This window comes from Parasteatoda tepidariorum, chromosome 8 (genome assembly GCF_043381705.1).
Source record: "Parasteatoda tepidariorum isolate YZ-2023 chromosome 8, CAS_Ptep_4.0, whole genome shotgun sequence".
NCBI lineage: Eukaryota > Metazoa > Arthropoda > Arachnida > Araneae > Theridiidae > Parasteatoda > Parasteatoda tepidariorum.
Window position 1 is genome coordinate 81,376,364 of NC_092211.1, and position 20,009 is coordinate 81,396,372.

Consider the following 20,009-nt stretch of genomic DNA (forward strand, 5'->3'; position numbering starts at 1 on the left):
AGTCCACTGGCCCCTGGCTACTAACTGAAAAATTAAATTTTCAGGTCTAGTGTTAGATACTGTTCACAATCCTGTCTAATGATTACCACATCCACCCTAGCCACTCAAACTCGGAAATAATCCCTGCGAGGTTGAGTTGGGTTCAAGTTTGGTGTCATTTGATAGGTTTTCAAAATATCTAACCGCTCTATCTTTAATTTTTCAATCTGACATGCTTTTCTCAGGATAACTCCATTTAAAAAAATTCGTACCCCATTTTCAATTTACTACTACGCAATTACTAGTGCAATTGCTATGCCATGCTGTGAAATAAAATGCTAGAGCCTGTGACTCAAATTAAAAGTCATTTTTTATGGAGAGTTCATATCTGCAACACAAAATTGGCGTACCTGTTCATGTTATCTTTGTTTCCTCCACTCCAATTCCAAGGGATCAGTAGAGGTTTCGAGTTTGGTACCATTGTGAATACATTCTTTGAAAAATTAAAATTTTAAATGAGTATTTTTAGATTTTTAATCCAATGCTCATTTCTCGAGATTTGAAAGTTTTCATAATTTTGATACGCTCGATAAAAAAGATAAGAATTTAATACTGTGTCCGCTATTATATTTCAACCTGGACTAGTCCTACTATTTTTTTTCTTCAAAATTTGCTAAAAAAAAAGGAATTACCCTACTCAAACTCCCCTGCGATGCCACAGCTATATATGTCATGTATGTCAACTTATACGTAAGTTCCGATAATTTTTTACTAGTAGTCGTAACATAACATACAAAACTCCTTATTTTGTCAACACTTATTTAAAGATATACGTACTATAGCATAATCATCGGAAATTTTATACTTACAATCATTACAGTTATACGGTTCAATTATTTACTGTCTTATCTATTTTAAATTATTTATTACATAAGACTCAACTACTAAAGCACAAAATTTCACTCAAATCAATCACTCACATTTTTTGCAGAATGAGAAAAAGTTGCAAGTATGCCATGACTGGCATATTCTATTTCGTGTAAATTGCACCGAAGTGGTCAAGGGAACGAGATTTAGGTTGAAACATATTGGAATTATTTCAAAATTGCAATAGAAAAAAATTTAGACCAAAAAGTAATTTTTTAGGCCAAAAAGTAAACATTGAAGGCTGTTTTACGAAGTCATATGAAATGACCCTCTTTTGCGAATTATATGTCATTTTCAGAACTGTTATGAGTTTGCAAAAGTTACTCATGGCTGGTAGGTCTAGTTTAGCCTATTTATAGACAGCGCTCTCTGTTCTTATTCTTAAACTGGCGCAAAATGTCAATTCGGAGAAGAGCAACAACTTTATGAAAATGAACAGTGTTTGTGGTCTAAATTTTCAATATTTAAAAACTTGAGCCGTGGTGGCACAGGGCGTTCACTTTCCAATGAGGTGAACCGGGTTCGAATCTTAGCGATGGCTGGTCGATACAAATTCCACACTCGGCTTTCACCAACCACAGTGCTGACGTAAAATAGCCTCAGTGATTGACGGATCATGGGTTAAAGTTTCTTTGCCATTAGGCTAACTGTCGGATGTTTTCGTGGTTTTCCTCACCATGTAACGCAAATGCGGGTTAGTTCCTTCAAAAAGTCTTCCATGAAAGCAAAATTTCTCCTAATATTTGATCCAGGAGTTCCACTGTCTTCTGGATTGGGTTGATAATTACAAGTCTACTGATTTGAACAGTAGTAGTCGTAAACCAAAAGAAAAATATGTCGGCTATTCCGCGATGGATATAAAAAAAAAAAATATTTAAAAACTTATTCCGATGCTGCATTATTCGGGCTAATAAAAATGGGCAAAACTGAGGATATCGCAGCGGTTTTGATAGTTTTCATCGAGGTTTAAAAAATTTCGTCAAATTAGCGAGATTTCAAAAAGTGCGTAACAACTTTCAAAATTATGTTCAGTGTCCTTTCCAAAGGTTAGACATAAATTTAGTAAGATGGTGTGTGAAAGATGATAAAAAGCAATAAAAAACAAATATTATCATTGGTACTGAAGTAAAAGTGACATTTCTATTTATTTAAACTTTTACATGCAGTCGGTGCCAGAACACCTTCTCAAAAAGTGAACAATTATGGTTTCATATGATTTAGAAAAATATGCGAATCTCAAAACCATTGCACAAAAATACTCGGTACGCCGCAACAGAGGTTAACTCAGCACGTTTACTCAAACAGGTATAAAAAAGAACCCCAAATGTTGATAGATTGATTTGATTTGATTATCTATTCGTTCCTACTTTGAATCATTTATACGCGTGGAGTAGAGTGTGTGAGAGAGGTGCTTGCTAGTTACCGGCAGGATTCGAATTAAGGACGATAGGGTCGTAGCTGGATGCTCAAACCATCACGAAAATAGTGACCGCCACACATTCCCCCTCCAGTGAATGAGAAGTCTGTGAGCATTTCATGACACTGAGAGGAAGTGCAGCTGCGATAGTAAAGTGAGCATTCTAATGCAGCCTGACTTTGACGTTATTGATCTAAATTATTTGTTTGTCGCATCAAGGCGAACCGTGAAGCAAGGCGATGTAATGTAGTACTGCCATCTGTCGAGGAGTAACATACTTAGCGTCTTAAAGTGTCCATAGTCATCATTGTGAGAGAGATGTTTGTTGCCTTCTGGTTGGAATCAAGTTAAGGACTTCTAGGTTTGTAGTCGGGTGCTCAAACTATAGCATCGAAAAGGGTGTTCATCCCAGTCCAAGGTGAGGTAGGAAGCTTTAAATGTAGAGGACACCATATAAGATATGAGGAGTATTCCCATAGTTTGCGATTGCCCAAGACGCGCTTGGGAAGGCTTAAAATAAGCATGTAAGCTAAAGTGCTCATGCGTGCACGAATCGCCTGCGGTCTCATGCTCAAATCCATGTCAGGATGTAACATAAGGGTTATTTTAACTGTATATGATAAAATTGTGTAGCAGCAAACTGGAACCTGATTGACAAGTTTTTCGGGGGTAAATGCAACTCAAATTTTCCACATGCAGCGTGAATGGCTCTTAACTCACTTGGCTACCTCGAACCAAGCTTTTAAATTTCTTTTTATTTCCTTCTGAAGTTGGAATGGCAACATCTTTGGCTACGTATGAAAAAGATAAATAAATAGGAAGAAACATAATATGACTTATTTAGTTTCCGTTCAAATCGTTTTTTCAGTTTTATAAAATATTTACTATCTAGTACTGAATACTCCTACTCTTTGAATGGAATCAGTTTTCTCAATTTTTTAAATATCTAAAGGTGCAAATTCTCATTGCCGCATGAAAGCACTGACGGTACGATAGGATGTGTTTTTAGACTTCGAATGAACTATGGCTATATTCAACAGGAAGCCGGGTTTTACGTATTGTCTTATAATTACGGTAAACTGATTTATTAAAAAATTCAAGAAAAATTCGTTAATCTCGTTTCATTTCATAGGTTCTTAATTGTGTTTTATTTTACATGGTTGCTTAAGCCGGTAGTTAAGAGAGACCTATATCGTTTTTTTACAAAACTCTAATGAAATGTCATTTTTCGTATTCTTTTTTACAATTTTATTTACCTATGGAATAATAATTAATTTGTTTCCTAGTGTGAAATTGCTTTTATTGATTAACCACTTGTTGCTTATTTTAAGTTTACATAAGGGTCTAAAGGAAAGCAAAATTTGATATTGATATGTATGTATGATACATGAAAGTGTGATTTTTTACTTGATTTTTTATTTAAATTTTTGCTTGATTTATAAAATTCTTCAAATTTAGTATATTTAATGAGGGTACATTATTTGCATATTTTTTTTATTTTGTGTGCTTTTGAAATAAGTGTAAAGAGTTAACAGATCAATATTAAAAATTTTATTATGTTAAATGCATTTGTATTCAACTGCCTTGAATTAAATGTAGGAGGATATTCTTCTGATTTCTTAGATGAATAAGGAATTTAATTTGTGCTTGCATGCTTATTAGATAATCATTCGTTGACAAAAATTATATTATAGGATACTTCTTACTAAAGCTTTGTTCTAAATATTTATACAGTCCTTATAATGGGGTTGTCATTATAATTTTTTCCCCATTTGTTTTGTATTTCAACTCTTGTAACACTGCTTAAAGAGAACAGGGAAAACCTGGAATTGTCAGGGAATTTTATTTTGACTGTGAAAAGAAGGGAGTAGTCAGGGATCATTGCAGTTTTTTTAAAAACCTTTAAAATTCTCACATCATGCCTGGAAAATAACCAGTCTTAAAATGGTTAGTAACAGTAATCACTTACTGAGATTTGATTTAAATAAGTCTAACATCTATTACAATTATTTATTATAAAAATTCCACATTTTAGTGAAACGTCTCCATGTTACCATCCTCATTCAATTATATTTTTTTGCTCACAAAATCTAATATTTGTCATTACATATAAAAAAAATCAAAGTTTTCTGATGAAAAATTGTATGGTTGTAATTGTAAAAATTGCATTAAATATGGTCTGGATATACATTTAAAATTTTCTTGAAATGCCTGGAAAAGTCAAGGAATTTTTTTCTGAAATTAGGTGGTAACCCTGTGTAAATTTTTTAAAATCAATTTTGAATGTATTTATAAACAATGATATTTCTATGCAGGCATGTATGAGAGCACAAAATTTTTTTTAATGTTGCTCACAGGCTTTTATTATTTGCCTATAGTTTTTTAATGCATTTTATAATGCTTGCATTAAAATTGCAACATTATCAATAATTTTAAAAAATCTTAGAAAATGAATTAAATTTTTTTTATGTATAATTTTTAAAAGCAAGTCATTTTGCTTTTTAAATTTTCTTTTTTATGTACTATATTTATAGATGCATTCAAGTCTGAACCTAAGCAAAATAGCTCCCTGTTGACGTTTATAAAGAATAAAAATTTTGCCTAGTAAATTCGAAACATAACGATAAATAAATTTATTGGTTATATGTGTATGACATTGAATTGGAATGTTTCGTTCTTAAATAAATGAATATTCTTTAATAAGTACTTAACTACTAGTTGTGAACATCTTGAATTGTTTATTAATAGTTAGCTGCTTAACCTGTAGAAATTTCATTCTTTTTAAGCATAATTTAATTAATGTATTTCTAATATTGCAGTTTATTGTTGTCTTTTGTCATTTGGCTGTCAGCAAAAAAGCTAATTCCAGGAGCTTAGTAGAAGATATTATTGATGCAAAAGAATTAAAGAAACTTTGTCGCACTAAAAATAATGTTCTTATTTTGTTTACAAAAAATGGTATGATTTTGTTGTTTTTTCATGTCAATGGTTTTTTAATGATTATTTTGTTTTTATACATGATTATAAGAAATACTTTTTTGTATTTTGCTATTTCTATTTATTAAAAAAAAAGAACTTGTTTTATGAATTGTTGTTTGAACCTTGTATGCCTTCACTTTTATTTTTAATGTTGATCTAAACCTTTTTTTTTTTTTAAATTGCCTGTGTGTAGAATGTATAGTTTGATTCTTTATTTTTAAGTAATCTTTTTAAGAAAAGAGAAATATTAAATTAAAATTATCTCATTTTAGTGTTCTTTAAGATTTAACTGTCCAGTTTTTTTTATATATTTCATTTTTTTTTCTTTCGCCCCATTAATTAATGCTTACGTTCCAATTTTTTTTTTGAGAAATTGCTATTTCTGGTACAAACATCTCATAAAATTGTAAATGATTTTAAAGTGACATTTCTTATTTTATTTGGCTGACTTGTTAATTTGATTTTGTTTTAATTAAAATTTTTTTTTTTTGATTATGTAGCTGAAAAGAAAAATTTTTACATTCAAGTTAAATAAAAATATTTGTGCTAATTAAAAAATTAAACTATACTTTGCTATGCTTTCATCTGCTATATCAATGTAGTTTCAACTTTCTGAGTTATTACCATTAAGGAAGCTTATATAATTTACCTGAAATTTTTTTTCTAAATGCTGTATAAAACATTCTAATTAAATTTAATTAGGATAATTAAATTTAAAAAAAAATTATGGTTTAATTCTTTTGAATATAGTAGCTAACTCAATTTTCGTTAATTTCTAAACTGTGTCATTAGTAACAAAATTAAAATTTCATAGTTTAAACCGTTTCATATATGGTTCAAATTAATGGTGATGAAAGATGTAATTTTAGCATCATCACTATATGATTTTAGTTTTCATTTTTAATTAAGGAAATGTGAAATATAATTAAAATTCTTAATTAGCAAAGTTTGATCTGAGGGATCTTCCACTAATTATGCAAACTAAAGGCTTCTTACTTGCCCTTACTGGATTTGCTATTTTCAAGAATTTTAATACCCTCAGGATGAAAATTTAATGAAGATCTAATCATTTTATCCAGATTTTAATAAATTACAAATTTAGGGACCCTTGAATCGACTGATATTTTAAGCATGTGCAGTTACAAATCTTATAGCATTAAACTTGTAATTTCAAATAATTAAATTTATATATATATATTTTTAAATAAAGAACAGTTCTTATTAAAAATTCAGTGATTAAATTTTTTTTTAATTATTCAGTTTATGATATATTTTAAATAAATAATCCTCCTTTTTCACTATTTCAAAATGCTATATTTATTTGTTTAAATGCCTCTTTTTTTTTAACTTGTGAAAAATTATATTTTTTGTTCACACTGAAAATCTAAGTATAACAAATCGTTTTAATCATTTTATTTTTTGCATAAATGTTTTAAAATGATAATTTAATTTTTTAGAAAATCAGATTCTTTAAATAGCTAGTTTGAGTTCTTTTCATTTAAATCAGTGACATTGCAATGCATGTTGAATTTACTTTAAATTAAATTTTCTTTTGAATAAGTTGTCTATTATATTTGAAAGTTATTTCAGGAAAAGTAATGTACATAATGTTATTCTTCTATTTGAGTATGAACCCTGTCATACTGCCAAGCTCAGTTATATTGATCTTTGAAATGTTTGCCAATTAACTGATTTTTTTATAGCTAATGTCATGCTTTATACTATATATCACATAACTATTTTAGTTTAAACCTTTTAACATTAAAGATTCTCAAAATATTTAATAGATTAAGAAAGATTTTTCCTTAAAATATTTTTCAAAATTGAGTGACATAGGGAAGTAATAGCTTGTGCAGCGGGCGTAATAATAGTGCAAGAAGTATAAATGCAAAATGTTTGATCGTACAGGATGCTTATAACTCTTAATATTTTGTATATTATATGTTTGTTTCTTTTACTTTATAGCCAGGCAAAGTAATGAGCTTATAAACATATTTTCCAAGGCTGCTGACGAAATTAAAGGTCAAGCGACTTTAGCATCTGTCGATTGCTCTGGGTATGACATTTGAATTATATATATTTTAACATTTTAATTTTCAAGGTGGTGAACTTTAGTTTGAATATTTAGCTATCAAAAGGTTTTGTTTTTTCTGTGTCTATATAATTTTCTCCATACCAATTTTTGTATGATTTTCTTTTGCACTTTTTTTTTAAAATTTCGCCTGTAATAATCGATAGTGATAAAGAGGAACAAAGTTCAAGGTTGGTTTTGTGTTTTATTTAATTGTATTAAAGTAATTGATTTATCGGTGAACATTGTTTAAAACTTGGCATGCAGCTTTTATTTTAAACATGTGTAGTTTAGGGTTGCTGCTAATTTGATATTGATTATTTCAAGAGGGTCATTTGTGCCAAAAGTAAACAAAAGTCTTAAATTTGTAAATTTCTATATCTAAAAAAAGAAATATATATATTAAACAGAGCAGAAATTTTTATTAAAGACAGGAGAATTGAAACCACTCTTTCTTTCTTTTAACAGAGGTATATAAATTTCTTGAATAGTTCATTTAACAGTAAACATTGTGTACTGACCTCATTAGAAACACTAGTATTTATGTATTTCCTTCTCCTAATTTATTTTACAATTGAAAATGTATTTTAAGCATTTTTTCAGCATCTAGCATTGTTTTAAAGATCTGTAAAGAGATAAACTAGATTTTAATTTTAAAAAATGAATAATTAGAAATATTAGCTAGTTAAAAACAAAGAATCATATGCTTGTAAAATGCAATTGAATATTACATTGAGGAAAATACTTAAGTTGTTTGAAATAAAAAACATAAAAAACTTTACCCTTTTTCTGAGATAATTTTGATCTAAATTTACACTACTAAAAATGTTAATTTTAATATTTAGTCTATTTCTAATGACTTTATTAATAAAATGAATAACTAAAGGAACTAGTTCAAATTAAAATTTGCTCTCTACATTTTAATATCTTTGTATTAGTTTATAATTTCTTTCTGAATTAAAATAGTTTTAATCTTAATTTAAGTATTAGCTTTGTTGGTTATTCAGAAATTGTCTAAATTGTTTCAATCCATTCTCAAACTTTGTATATTCTAGCAATAAAATATTCATGTTAACAATTCCTTATCTTCTTAAACCTATGTTTTAATGCTGCGCTTTTTAAACTTAATTTGCCTTTTTCCTCCATCTAAATAAGTAATTTTATTCAGCCAAAACCATTATCATTGATTGCAGTGATTTAAGATGATTTAAATCTCTGCAATCTTGTTTAGATCTAATTCTTAAATGATCAATTCCTTTAATTTAATTTTATTTCATTAGTGGGTTCAAATTTGTGCATTATTTTACTTTAAGTGTGTTAATAGAAAATACTTTTTTATTTGTTAATTATCTATTTTTAGGGAAGCCAAGAAGCTGTGTAAAAAATTGAAAGTTGCACCTGAACCTCATGTACTTAAGCATTACAAGTAAGTAAATATATTTTAATTTCTTATTATGTTATATTATTTCTTTATATATTAATGTTTAATTTCTGATTTTTTTTCATAATTGTTATTTTTAGAGATGGAGAGTTTCACAAAGATTACGATAGGAAATACACTGTACAGGTATGAAGTTTAGAACAAAAATATATGTGAGCTTTTAAGTAAAAATGTAACCATTTGTTTAATATTAATAATTATTGGTTTTGTTATTATCTGCTTGGCAGAATTGCGGCACAATTGTTTCTGAACATTACAAGCTCTTGTAGAAAGATTTGCGAAACAAAAAAGTTAGGTTTTTTTATCTGCAGAATGTTTTGAAATTTTTTTTTCGCAGAATTAATCTCAAAGAGGTCTTTCTTGTGTGTCAGAGGGGGAAGAAACGCTCCTCTGCGAATAAAAATTATTTTCCCTTGAGAAGAAAACAATTCTGTAATGACTGGCTCCAAAATTGCAAAAATAAAATAAAATAGTTTGCTCTAGAAATGTTTTTTGGAGCATGTTATTTTATATTTTGATAAAATCTGTCTGTGGGATGGAATTTCGTTACAAATTCAAATTTGTTGCTAAAGAATTAATAAATCATTGCGGGAATATTTGTCTTCCTTTATTTATTTGGTTGAAATAAAATCTATTCGATATTTTTAATATGTCATTAGCAGGCGAAACATTTTAAATCACGCATTTGAGTCTTCACTTTATTGCTCACAGCTCATGCCGAATCCATCTTAGATTTATGTAATATTTTTTACATTTTCATATTAATTAATTTTTTCATATTATACATGGTTTTTAAAGATCCTGTTAAATTTTAGACATAGCTTATATATATATTCCCAATATATTTCATACAATATGAGAAATTTAAATTGCACATTAAAGTATTTACTTTTTGATTCAATGATTCTATCGCTTTTCCGATCATTTTTGTTCGCTGTATTGCTATTGATTTCCACGAAGTTCTTCAAATAATATATTTTTGATACAATATTATTTATTGCAATAAGGGACTCTCTAAACAAAGCACGCATTTGAGTAACTCCTTTTTGAAGAGTCTGATTCGCATGATTTTGTCATCTATCTTTTTTCGGTAGTTACTTCCATGGACTTCAGCACATTTAAATTTTTTTATTAATATGATGATGATATATAGAATTCAGAAAGGAAATAACTAGTGTATTTCTTTTCCCCATCAAAACGGGAGAATATTGCCCATCATAATGGGATATGTATTCTTTTATATGTAGATTAAAAAAGAACTTACAGTTGCAAATAAAAAAATATGTGCACAGTTTTATTCTATACACTTAAGCTTCTTCTTTTTTGTAATCATAAAGCGCTTTTATTACTTTAAACTAGTTGCTTATATATCTGCTACTATTAAAAATGTTGTTCGGAAAGGAATTAATGTTAAGGAGAATAGTTGCAGAAAGCTCTAAAAATTCTACCGCAGGGGTTATTATCTGTGTATATTTATATGGTACTTGTAAGTTTAAAATACCTGAATGTTCTCCTATTTTCATGTTATTATTCAAATTTACAATGAATTAACGAGTTTATTTGTCTTTATAATTTTGAGATAAACAGATACAGGTTTACCACCACAGGTGACTAAAATGCTACTATTTGCAACTATTTTTGACCTGAGGCAACAATGGCAACTTTTTTTTGAAAAAGCAACTATTTTCAGGAAAAGGAGACTATTGGGAAACTTTTCTATGCTCCAGCAATGTTTTTTTTTAGGCATAAATTGGGTTGACAACCTGCGGTTCGCGGTAGCTTCTGAACATAATGATTTTTTTTTTTGCTAAAAAAAATTAAAAGATATTGAATTGCAAATTTGAGTCATCACTTTTTAATGCTCTCAATTTGCACAGATTCCATTGTGAATCTATTTTGTTTCTCAATGGTCTTTTCAACAGTTATTGCTACAAAATTCTGCATGATTTTAAAAAATCCATTTTTTAATACGATAAATAATGAAATAAGAAAATAAATTCATGAATTTCAAATTTTAGTAATCAGTTTTGAATATATATATATATAATTTGCTAATTAAATTATTGATAAAAGGGAAAATTAATGGAAAGAGTATGTTTTTTTTAACGAAACATTATTTTCTGAATTAATTCTAGTATTGAAAAGTATTTAATGTTCTGCAAATATACTAATTTTTTTATATAAAACTTTAGTGCTAGAACACTAATGTTTATTTAAAAATTTTCATACTGGCTCTCAACTTGACTAAATGGATCATGATATATTACAATGAAGTCTTTTTTATTTAGTCGTATTATATAATTTTAGATATTTTTACAACTTTAATTTAAATTTAGATATTTGTATTATAAAATTTTAGTCATATTATTGAAAATTTTTTGTTCTTATTTAGGCAACTATATTCATAATTTTAGGCGACTATTTTCATGCTATAGGCTACTAGAAGTAGCTATTTTGTTTATGTTTTTGTGGCAACCCTGCAGATACTTTTTGATATGAGCGTGGCTGTTAATGGTTATTAGCTCAGTTACCCTTTTTAAATTTTTTTTTTCAATTGAAAAACTTAGTAGGGATATTTTTAGTAAAACCTGAAAATATTTGGGTGGTCATTATAGATAACTCTTTTAGTGCATAAGAATCATGCTTTAATTTTAATGTTTTAATTTATTTAGTCTATAGTCAATTTTTTGAAAGATCCTACTGGGGATTTACCATGGGAAGAAGACGAAAGAGGAAAAGATGTACTTCATATCCCCGATGCTAATGTGAGTTCATTGTACCATTAATTACTATATTGTAAATGTTTGTATTTTTTTCAAAGTTTAAATTAGTAAGGTAGCTTAAAGACCTGTCAAGGTATGCATCTGTATTTTATTTTCAAATTTTGAGGCAATTTTCTAGTGTCAAATTTTAGCATTAAAATCTACTATATACTGAAATGAAAATGGTTTTCCTGAAAATTATGATGTTTATTTTTATTTTTTAAGGATTTTGAATTCTATGAGATTGATAATTGTTTTAATTATAGTAGTAAATTTTTTTCTTCTTTCCAACATGATAGACTTTGGGAAAACTTCTACAAAAAGAAAAACAACCCATTATGGTGATGTTCTATGCACCATGTAAGTTATTTTTTAATCATTAAAATATTTTTGGGATTACTAGCATGATTTTTCTATAAATGTTTCGACTGCTTTCGGTAATGTCTAATAATGCTGATTTTTTAAAGCGTGAGAATTTATTTTGCAGTACAACTCAATAAATGCGTTTTTATATAAACTTAAAGTAGTACTTTTAAGTATATGAATAATTTTAAGCTGTTTTTTAAATTGATACTTTTGTAAAGTATTTAAAATTAAATTATACATTTAGTCCTTAGTTTTCTATTATGACTAGAATGAGTAATGTATTTGTTTTAAATATTTCCTCATTTCCTGCTCTAATATTTAATTCATAATAATGGATTCCTTTGCACCCTTCATTTTGTTATCATTAATTTAATTTTTTCCTATTCTCTTATGACATTGACAAAAATCAGTGACAGTAAAAGATTTCCTTTTCTTTGTTTTAAATTTTTTCTCTATATTTTATTGTTTAACTTATAAGTAAACAAAAAATCAATTTTTCAGATTAATAATTCTAGTAATAATATTTGTGTGACAATTTGCATTAAAATTTAATTTGTCTTTTAAATAGTATACTTGATTGATACCAGTAAAAAAAATGCTGATTTTTAAAAAAAAAGTTATTTTTAATAATTTTTACAAAAGTGAATCAGGAGACATTCAGAATAATGCAGCTAATGTGAAAAATCCATAAAATTTTGTATAAATAAGTGGGGTTTATGAATACCTTGTTAGAAATATTTCATTCTATTTATGGTCATTACAAATACAGGGTGGCCACCCACCTGGAAAATCTTGAAAACCTGGAATTATCAGGGAATTATTTTATACTGGAAAAAACCTGGAATAGTCAGGGAAATTTAGATAAAAACCTGGAAAAATCAAGGAATTTTAAGAAAAGCTGGAATTTTTTTTTATAGATTTTCTTAATTTAAATTATTTTATGATCCGGAATACCCACTTTCTTTGGACCGAAATTTATTGCCAAACAGTTGAAATATCAACTTAGCAATATTTTGCATGCATCAAAATTTACTCCATTATAACAGTGTTAAACTAGAATGCCACATAAAACCCATAATTGCTAAATGAATGGAGAACCCCTTTTGGAGACTATGCAGTTTAGGAAAGACAAAGATTGTGGTGGAGGTTGAAGAAAAAGTTAAGATATTAGCTTCTGTTTATAAAAGTAGCATTTGTTTCACTTCTTATCCGTGGGTTGAATCCATTTATCGTTCAAGTTTGTTTCAATGCTTTTAGTTTTTTTTCTTTCTTTTGACTAAATGATTAAAAATGTTTTAGTATTTTTAATTTCATAAAATTCTCCACAAATTAGTTGATCATAATTTAATAGATTTTATGTTTCACTCTTTCTAAAAGCTTTTGTACTCCTATTCAATGAAGTTGGTGAATTATTTTTCTCAGCAAGGCCAATCAATCATATATTTTCTTACAATCGCTAACAGCAATGTTTGTCAACAATTCGTTAAAATTTTTGCATTGCTAATTTTCTCAATTTCATTTTAACCTTTTATAACATATTTTAATTAAAAAAAGGTTCTTTTAAGGACCAACTATATGTTAACATTTTGTTGATAAATATTTGATTTTTGATTCAAAATTCAAATTTTTGATTTAAAATTTGATTCACAATGTCGAAAGTTCGTTAATGCTACTCTTTTTCCAGGGATGTTATTTCCGAAACTGTTTCTCCTTTTACCTTAAGAAGCTGGTAAAAATTAGGGAATGTATGTGAAACATGTTAAATGTTGTATAAACATAGGATATAATTTTTTTTATTCATATGTGTTTATTAGGAAGAAGGAGAATGAAACTATTTTTTTTAAAAATATTTTTTTAAATTTTTTTTTTTTTTTTTTTGTTCTGCATTGCGCAGGTTTCTAGTTGTAAAAGCATTGTCTTAATTAAGAGAATATTTTTTGCTATTTCTCTGTTTTTTTTTATCAACTTGACAACTTAAGTTTTTTTTTTTTAGCTATTAGTTAGCTTTTATTTATTTATACACCAATAATATAGCTAAGTTTCGATTAATTTTCAAAATTTATATATAAAAATTTTGTATCTAAAATTATATATATTATTTATATATAAAAAACTAATATCTATTAATGATTTTTGAAAGGAAAATACTACTATTCGTCCACCAAATATTTGGTTTTCAGACAATTTTTTTGGCCAACTATTCGGTATTCTGCAATTCTGCCAAATCACTGTTCATTGCATCCCTAATGAAAATATATTAAACAATACTTGTCAAAGGTTTTTTTTTCAGTCTCTCTGTATTTTCCATTTGGTGCACTTAGTGCAAAAACTATTGAAAGTAACACATTAAACTTTTTTATTCNACCCTTCATTTTGTTATCATTAATTTAATTTTTTCCTATTCTCTTATGACATTGACAAAAATCAGTGACAATTTTAGTTTGTCCTTTTTTGTTATAAAATATTTCCTTTTCTTTGTTTTAAATTTTTTCTCTATATTTTATTGTTTATACTTATAAGTAAACAAAAAATCAATTTTTCAGATTAATAATTCAAGTAATAATATTTGTGTGACAATTTGCATTAAAATTTAATTTGTCTTTTATTTAGTATACTTGATTGATACCAGTAAAAAAAATGCTGATTTTTTTAAAAAAAAGTTATTAGTTATTTTTAACAATTTTTACAAAAGTGAATCAGGAGACATTCAGAATAATGCAGCTAATGTGAAAAATCCATAAAATTTTGTATAAATAAGTGGGGTTTATGAATACCTTGTTAGAAATATTTCATTCTATTTATAGTCATTACATATAGCAAGCTTTAAACAGGATATGTATGGATATATTACTGTTTTACTAAAATAACAACATTGACATTTAAGTTTTTAGGGTCATATTATTCCTATTGGCTTTAATAAAATCCATTAGAATGTTATTGAATATTCCGAAGAGATAATAAATGATAAACATTAATAAAAATTTAGAACGAATAAAAAATATCTTTGATATTGTTGATAAACCCCAGGGTATTTATGAAACTTGCTCCTCAATTTTTTGGTGCTTCAAATCATTTAAAATAATTGTGTTTTGCATTGTTCTTGTGTAGCATTTTATTATTTTTTGGGCATTCAACATTTTTTGTTTATTAAAATAAGTGCAATCTATGCTCTTGTTTAAGAAGCAAGGATTAAACTTTTATTTTGCGTCTGATTTATTAGTTAAAAAAAAAAAAACTAAATGTTTGGGTTTATTCTATTTGATCACGTAGAGTATTTTTCAATAAAAAAGTATTTTACTTAAATATTATCCTAAGTTTTGAGCTGAGACAATTTAGTACTTTAAGTCTGATAATTTTTAATCTTAAATTATTTCGGTTGGTTTTATTCTGTGGATATTATAGCTAAATCTCAGCTTTTGTGCTGCTGCACGTGAAATTTTACTGAAGCACTCTCTAGCGTTATGTGAATGCTTTCTGATTAAAAGTCTGAGGTTATCTGCTGTTTTTGAAACAATATTAAACCCTTTCCAAAGTCCGACAATCACCGAAATGTTGCCCTCTCAGCTTACATGACTAACTTCACATCTCTACTCACTCAAAGTGACTACCAGCATGCAATCCTTATGTTTGGAGTTCTTCTGATAGTGGGATCAGATATACTTAAAATATTTTAACAGAACTCATAAATATTATGACTGATAAAGCAGTAGGAACTGTCTGTGAATGTCTTTTACTAATTAACGTTTATATGAAGTTATATAATATACTTTTTGAAATATGAAATGAGTTTTTCTAAATTTAAACTGCTAAGCATTTATTTTTTTCCATGTAAATTAAATAAGAATAAATTAAAATGAAATAATATGTATTTAAAATATATTATATTTTTTGTAAATTAAATAATAATTAATAATGATGAAATTATTTTGGTTGGGTTTTATTCTGTGTGGCTTCATTGCTAAATCTCAAATTTTAACTATTTTATAATATTCAACGTTTTTATAATGTTCATCTGAAGTTATATAATATACATTACATAACTGCATACACATTACGCAATAAAAGGTTTTATAAATCTTTCTTTTGAAATCTGAAATGATATTTTCTAACTTTTTCAATTTATGCTGCTAAGTTCTTTTTTCCATGTAAATTTATTGGCTGCATGTTATTTAGGGTGTGGATTTTGCAAAAGAATGAAACCTGAATATGAAGCTGCTGCCACTGAATTAAAAGGCCACTCGGTATGTAAATTTTCATATTTATTAAAATTAATAAATTTTCATTTTTATTAGAGCATTTTTTATTTAATTCTAGGTTATAAGGTTTGTTTAAATTAATTTATTTTAAACAAAATTAGTCCAATAAGTATTTTAATGCTATTGAGCAACTTATTATTTTTCTTTTAAGAAAATGCACTTAAAGCTTACAAATTGCACATAAACATGCACACAATTTATTTTTAATGTTTAGGTAATGGCTGCCATGGATGTTAATAAACCTGAAAATGCAGTTATAAGACAGCATTTTAATATAACTGGATTTCCAACTTTATTGTATTTTGAGTAAGTTTTTATTTTATATTATTTCATTTTAAAAGTTTGTCTGTGAACAAAATGTTTTTATTCAGTTAACTTCAATATAAACATTATGTGTGGAATAATGCTATTTAATAAAAATAAAGCTTTCAAGGTTTGTAGTTGTGATTTTCCTGATAAAAAAGTATTTTTTCTTAATTTTTAGCTTTTTGCTACACCTGATTTTTGTGTGTTCAGAACATCCCAGTTTCTTAGAATATTAATACAGATTTTGAAGTAATCCATTCAAATAATAGAAAAAAAAGTTTAAATTTATGACATATTATCCTTTTTTTTCTTTAAAAAAATTATAATGCTAGTTAAAAGTCACTAAACCAATAGTTCGAACCTGGGTCCATCCACTAATTATATACATGGTTCAGGCGTATATGTTGCCTGCAGAATTCACTATTTAAAACTTTTTAGAAAGAATAACTCAATTAAAAATTTAATATTATTAATTTTGCTGTTGATGAATTTATGGAATACCACATTTATTATTTTCAGGAAATGAGATAATAAATCTTGTAGGGTGGAGTTTTGTAATTTTGCACTTAGTGATTAATCTCTTTTATCTTATTTCAAAATAAGTTGTAAGCATAAGTTTTTTAATTGTAGAATAAAGTACTTTTGTACAAGAATGATATCTGGGATATTCAATTTCGGTGAAAGATTATTGAAAATCAGCGTTGAAATTATTTGATTAAAGAAGACTTAAACTCGATTATAAATTTTAATTTGACTCATTGTTACTTTTTACCTATCATTTTAACGCAACAGTATTATAAGAATTTTCATTATTTTGATCTCAAATTGTTAAGAGTTGTTCAGTGCTTCATTAATAAAATTAAACTGGAAATTGTTATAACTTTATGTTCTAAACAAAGTAATCCAAAAATTAAAAATCCCCCCCCCTGAAATTCACCTTAATTATAACTCAAGTAGAGCAATTTATACTTTTTTTATTATTTTCTTGTTTCACCTTTTTAAAAGTATGGCGTGTGCATACTGTTCCAAAAAATGCCCTGATTTTTTAAAGAAATGTTGCTCTGATATTTTCTTTGCTTCGTTGTGAAGCGTGCGCTTTTTTGTGGATAAAGTTAAACCAGATGCATATGTATGCTAAATAAACCAATTATCCCTAATATTTCTGAAAAATACATTCATGAACTTTTATCATAAATTATCTATTTTGTCCAAAATAATAATAATAGTTAATCTCTGATTTTTGTAAAAAGATATTTTTCTTACTAAAAAAAGTTTTAAATAAACTAGGAAATGAATTTCTTTCTTTCACATTTATCACTTGATTGTGTATGAGTTAACTTATTTAGTATACTTCAAATAAGTTAAGCTCATGAATTGATAAAACAGGGCTTATATATAGTTGATCAAACTTACCTACAAGATTTTAAAGATAAGTTTTTTTTCTTCATTTTTTTAATTATAATATTATGATTTGTGTTGGTGATTTCCAAGATTGCTTTATTATGTATTTGCATTAATTTGCAATCTTTATGTCATTTTTAGAGATGGGCAGTTGAAACACAAATATGATGGGGAAAACAATAAAGAAAGCATTGTTGGTTTCATGAAAAAGTAAGACTTTATATTATTCATAATTTTATAGAATTTTTAAAAAAGCAAGTATACTCTGAAATAACATTAATTAATATTTGTGATTTTTCATGTGGCTTGAAATAAAATACTGTCAAAGTATATAAAATGTAGTAGTGGACAATAGATAATGTTCAAGTTGTCAATGAATAGTAAAAATTTGTTTTTACTTGTACATATTTTCAGTGTGAACAAAATGTAATGACTATAGTTCAGTTTATTTACTTATTTTTTTATTTGGATGTTTTTTTAGTAATATGTTGCTTCTAAAGCCTGAAAGAAAATTTACGTCTAGTAAAAAGTTTTTAATGTATCTAATTGAATATATTAAATGAATATATAATATATTAAAATTTAACTTTGTTGAGTTTCAAATCATTGATAAGTATTCATTTCTGATTCCCTAATGTGATTTTCATGCAGTAAATGCAAATGTGCTATAAATATTAGGTTTTCTGTGCAACAAATAATGTGTTCATTCTATGAAATTATTTTGNATATATTAAATGAATATATAATATATTAAAATTTAACTTTGTTGAGTTTCAAATCATTGATAAGTATACATTTCTGATTCCCTGATGTGTTCATTCTATCAGAAAAGTAGTTTCCTCCATTAACCATCTTTAAAAAATAATATATATATATATATATATATAGAGAGAGAGAGAGAGAGGGAGAGAGAGATTATTCAGGTCTATATTAGAATTAATCATTTTTGAGCAGGTATACCTTTTGTTTAATAATCACTTTTGGAAAAGTCATAAAGCACATTTTAATTTAAAATTTTTGAATTAAAATAGTTTGACACAGTTATAACTCCCATTGAAATATCTTTAAAATTATTTAATTTATAAATNTTTTTTTTTTTTTTTTTTTTTTTTTTTTTTTTTTTTTTTTTTTTGTAATTCATAATTTTATAGATTTATTATTAAAAGGTTTGGTTTCTAACCTCTTCCAACGAAAGCTATAAATTTCATTAATTACAAAAGATTTATAAATTTTAGGGAAAGAGTTTTATATTTAAAATTGCTGTTCAAACATGAAAAATAAATTTATTTTGTGTGTAAATTCAATTTAAAATTTAGGCAGTTATGTGTGCTATAATTAGTAATATAAATTTTTTATTTGCCATTGTTTAGCAGAGAGGAAATTCTGAGTAGTAAATTCATTGGCTCTATTTCTACAAGCTATTTCTAGTTACATTAAAATTTTTTAACATACACACAATTAATTCTTATATAGTCTATTCATGTTTATATAATTCATAATCAAATTAAATGAATATTCATTAAAGTAGTTAAATATTATATGACAGCATATCATAATAGATTTTCAGTGTATAATTTATGTTTCAGTCCTGCAAATCAGCCAGAGAAGCCTAAAGAAGAATCTTGGGCTGATACACCAAGTCATGTCCAGCATCTGACTGATGATACATTTGCATCCACATTAGAATCAGAATCATCAGTATTGGTCATGTTTTATGCACCATGTATGTAAGATTTTGAACTGCTTATTTTGAAGTTTTTTTTTCTCTCAAAAAGAGTTGAGTTTCATGAACTTTGTTTTTATCCATTAAATAAAAACCCACATTTACAGCAAAATTTACAGCAACCTTAAGTAAACAATGAGGTTGAAATTAAACTATCTATCTACTTCAAAAATATTTTTTAGATTTATTTAAAATAAGGTATAAACTTGTTTAAAATTCACTTTTTACAAAAATTTCTGCTTTTACAATTTTTCTGGCTTTTGTGCAAAATATTGTTCACATTTTTAATTAATGTACTGTGCTTAAAGAAATTATGTTGTTTATCAAATTTTAAAATTCGACATAGTAATCTACTAAAAGAAAGTTTTATGACTTAATTTA

The 20,009-nt window shown here is 26.6% G+C and overlaps 1 protein-coding gene across 1 annotated transcript in view; it reads left to right on the plus strand.

The window, feature by feature from the left end:
• The first annotated feature begins 3,112 nt into the window (after positions 1-3,112).
• Positions 3,113-20,009, plus strand: part of LOC107443556 (protein disulfide-isomerase A5) — a 36,300-nt gene continuing 19,403 nt past the window's right edge. The window contains exons 1-11 of the mRNA XM_043043455.2: positions 3,113-3,397; positions 5,143-5,281; positions 7,268-7,358; positions 8,734-8,799; positions 8,895-8,940; positions 11,487-11,579; positions 11,876-11,936; positions 16,116-16,183; positions 16,413-16,504; positions 18,047-18,115; positions 19,492-19,628. Of these exons, the coding sequence (XP_042899389.1) occupies positions 3,347-3,397; positions 5,143-5,281; positions 7,268-7,358; positions 8,734-8,799; positions 8,895-8,940; positions 11,487-11,579; positions 11,876-11,936; positions 16,116-16,183; positions 16,413-16,504; positions 18,047-18,115; positions 19,492-19,628 (913 nt within the window). The 5' untranslated portion in view covers positions 3,113-3,346. The remainder of the gene's footprint in view (positions 3,398-5,142; positions 5,282-7,267; positions 7,359-8,733; positions 8,800-8,894; positions 8,941-11,486; positions 11,580-11,875; positions 11,937-16,115; positions 16,184-16,412; positions 16,505-18,046; positions 18,116-19,491; positions 19,629-20,009) is intronic.